The 3,406-nt window shown below is 38.5% G+C and overlaps 1 protein-coding gene across 1 annotated transcript; it reads left to right on the forward strand.

The window, feature by feature from the left end:
- The first annotated feature begins 1,389 nt into the window (after positions 1 to 1,389).
- On the forward strand, positions 1,390 to 2,561 carry LOC113750387. Its single transcript, XM_027294366.1, has 3 exons — positions 1,390 to 1,645; positions 1,795 to 1,919; positions 2,307 to 2,561. Exons 1-3 carry the CDS (start codon positions 1,591 to 1,593, stop codon positions 2,559 to 2,561), a joined length of 435 nt encoding a protein of 144 aa, XP_027150167.1. The 5' UTR covers positions 1,390 to 1,590.
- The last annotated feature ends 845 nt before the right edge of the window (positions 2,562 to 3,406 follow it).

Here is a 3,406-nt window from a genome sequence, read left to right on the forward strand (position 1 = left end):
TTTCCCACCACTCTCGCTCTCAACATAAAATATGTAATTTTAAAAAATAAAGCAACTTGGATCCCTTACTAAAGGTGTTGAACACATCCATTTGAAAATAATGCATTTCAAAACTACCATTGATTGAAAAACTTCATGTGAAATCGTGTGCTTTGGAGGCTTAAGTGGCTGACACGAACATACGAGTAATCATGCATAGCATGAGACTTGACAGAAACAGGAGATGGAAGAGTTCTTTACTACAAAAGGCATCGTTCCAGCTTGATACAGACGTTTAGAAATGATCGATAACAGCTTGATCCATATTTTCTTTGAAGTCAAATGCAAGGTACCTTATAAAAGGAACTCAGATGCCATTCCAGTTGCTTGATGCTCAGTTACCCTCCCAACAATTTCGTTGCTTTTCAACTAAATGTACATTTACTCGTCATGAATATAAGAGCCCATCAAATTTATACGCACTTGTGAATTTTCACCACAAAACGGACAAAGTGTGGATTGTAACACATAAAGCTGTGAGTTACCTATTCGCAAATAGAATGGGATTGTTTTGATTAGGTATTTGCTTTTGGAACTCGGAATATGTTCTGCATAGGCAAAACAAGAAAAGGTGGGGTTTCTCTTTTTCCGCTTTTCACACAAGTGGTAGAGTAAATACACATGTTTAACGTGTAAAACTAAGCAGAATTGAAGATTTTACTTTCGTGCCTAACATGGGCCATAATAAAAATACACGCGCTATCCTCTTTGCTCATGGCAGCAAGGTCCCTGATACGAGTAAGGAAGAAAGGGGGAGAGATATTTTCCCAATCCCCAGTTGTTTGTCCGCCATAATCCTACGTGGCCTACAATAAGACCAGTTAAAGCAATCGATGGCCGCGACCGGATAAGAAATCGATAAGGCACAGAGCTTGACAACCCTCAGATGGATTCATCAATCAATCCAACGGACACAGATCCCCATGAGAGATAATCCCTTGCACCCCAAAATCTATTTCTCCACCAGCAATTGCGTTTGCGGGCTCTATATGTTACGGAACTTATGTACCATCTAGAATTCTAGATAACGTTCTATCAAACTAAATTTTGTTATTAGGGCCAATAGTTCATTACTTTACGTTAATTTTTTGTTGGAAACGAAAATTAACCTGTAGAATGGCCATATTCATATCACTGGCCATCACTTCACCGTGACCATGCAGCTTTTTAAACATATTGCATGATTTCCAAGTAGGCCTGTTAGACCTGGACTAATTAATCCATTACTTTCCCCACGCATTATCTCAAGATTCATCCCATGTTTTGTCCCTTTCAACGTCTATTTCCTCCTCTATCATGATAGTAGCAAAAAAAAAAAAAAAAAAAAAAAAAAGAGAAAAGAAAAGAAAGAGAAGAACATGGTGCTTGATGCCTTTCCCGATGCACAATGACTTTTCAATCAAATACATATTAATCATTAGATTCCCACAAAGGGCATTTAAGTGCCTATAAATACAAGGAGTCTGTTTTGTTATTTCATGTGCTAAACTCAGACAGTCGCAACCAATTACAAAAATCTATTGCCAGTCTTGCTCGCGTGCTAAGGAAAAAATGGCCGCCGTCGGAGCCAACTACAACATCAACATTTCTGAAATCACAGCCAACAGTAATATTCTATACATATTCTTTACAAATTCACGCATTAGATTTATAGTTCGCTTGCATTGCATGTACGTTTATATTCTTTTTAAATAAAAGAGTGGTTTTTATGCTGTTTGGATATTAAGACGGGCTTTGTTCCTTGATGGAAATTAGTGAAAGCGGAGGGAGTCCAGTCCCCTGAGATGGAAGCTATATTGAAGGCACTTTCAGACGACACGATATGGAAAACAATCGAGGGATTCAAAGGCATGGACATGAGCACTCAGGAGAAAATGATTGTATGCCTTGCCAGACCTATTTTTTTTTTCTTCGAGTTTTGCTTGTGGTTTTGGGAATTATATTACTAAACTACACCAAATTCTTTATTTGAATACAAACAAGAATGAATAAGGAAGCAGAATGAATTTTGAGGCCATAATAGGACCTTACAAAAAGCTTGTATGGAAACTTTTGAAAAAGTAAAAGGAGTTGCAATTGAAAGTAGTTTAGTTTGTACATTCTTAAATTGCTTATGCAATTTATTACTATTATTTTCTTAAATTGTAATGTAGTTTCATATTAATTGGTTGAATTTAGTTTTCTGGCTGTTTGTTTGAAAAGAAATCCAATTTTGTGTTTTTTTTTTTTTAACTAAATAAGAAATGTTTGGGGTTTACACTTTACAGAACAACATGATGGCCAGTGGTGGTCTAGCTCAACTCGGCATTCCTGTTCCAGAGCCAGTGAACCCAGCTGACCCTCACGTGATCACGAGCGCAAAATTTGCAGTGGAAAAGCAAAACGAGAATGCCGGGACAAGCCTGGTTTTCATCCAAGTGAATGGAGGCCTGCAGTGGAAAATTGTTATTGGCACTCTCTATACCCTTGTCCTTTTTTTTTTTTGTTTTTTCCGAAACGATAGGATATTTTCATTGCTTTAATGAGAAAGAGTACATATACGAGCAACGGCTCGAGAGAAGCTATACAAGAAAGTGTTCTAAGAACACTGAGGAAACAGTCTTTCCTCATCAACAATAACGCCTAAAGCATCATCACTTAGTTTTTTGCTAACTAACATATGTTCTTGTCTACACAAGTCAAAAGAGCACATGCAAAACAACCTCTGTAATTTAGAGATGTCTTCCAGTACTGTTGCCATCTTAATGTTCGCAGGGCTCTGCTGTTTGATTTGTCGCCACAGCTCCTTGTTACAGAACTTCAGCTTAACCTTACTCCAGTTTCGATGCACAGCTTTGCACAAGGCCAATTTCAGAGCTAGTGCATCATCTAGGACTTTGTTTCCCAGACTGATCTCATTCATTATCCACCCTGTCATTCTATTCCTTGCATATTCCTTAACTGTGACTCCTATCCCAACATTGTGCTGTCCTTTTTTCTTTGTTGTTTCTATTTCCATTATCACAGCTCCCTCGTTTGTATAGTTCTGATCTTGCAAATCTTGTCCAGGGACTGTTTCTTCTGAGCTCTTTCCACCTTTCGTGCCCTCTTCCTGCAGCTGTTCCATCCAATCCTTGTGTGCACTTGCTATTGTTTTGAAAGGTGTAACTATATCTGACTTCTCGAATTCCCTCTTATTTCTTCCTTTCCACACCTGCCACAGGATGTTAGCAGTTAAACCAATATGTTCCAACCCCTCTGGTCTATGCCTTGCTTCTGAAATCCTTAGCCACCATCTCTTGAAATTCCCTTGTTGATCCTTTGCCCCATCCCACTGAATAGGAGCTGCCTTCCAAATGTTCATCGAATGAGGACAGGTTAACAGGAG

This window comes from Coffea eugenioides, chromosome 10 (assembly GCF_003713205.1).
Source record: "Coffea eugenioides isolate CCC68of chromosome 10, Ceug_1.0, whole genome shotgun sequence".
Classification (NCBI taxonomy): domain Eukaryota; kingdom Viridiplantae; phylum Streptophyta; class Magnoliopsida; order Gentianales; family Rubiaceae; genus Coffea; species Coffea eugenioides.

Coding starts and splice junctions, on each gene's coding strand:
- LOC113750387 (XM_027294366.1), top strand. CDS start 1,591: ATGGCCGCCGTCGGAGCCAACTACAACATCAACATTTCTGAAATCACA. Junction 1,646..1,794: donor TTCTGAAATCACAGCCAACA/GTAATATTCTAT, acceptor GATGGAAATTAG/TGAAAGCGGAGGGAGTCCAG. Junction 1,920..2,306: donor GCACTCAGGAGAAAATGATT/GTATGCCTTGCC, acceptor TACACTTTACAG/AACAACATGATGGCCAGTGG.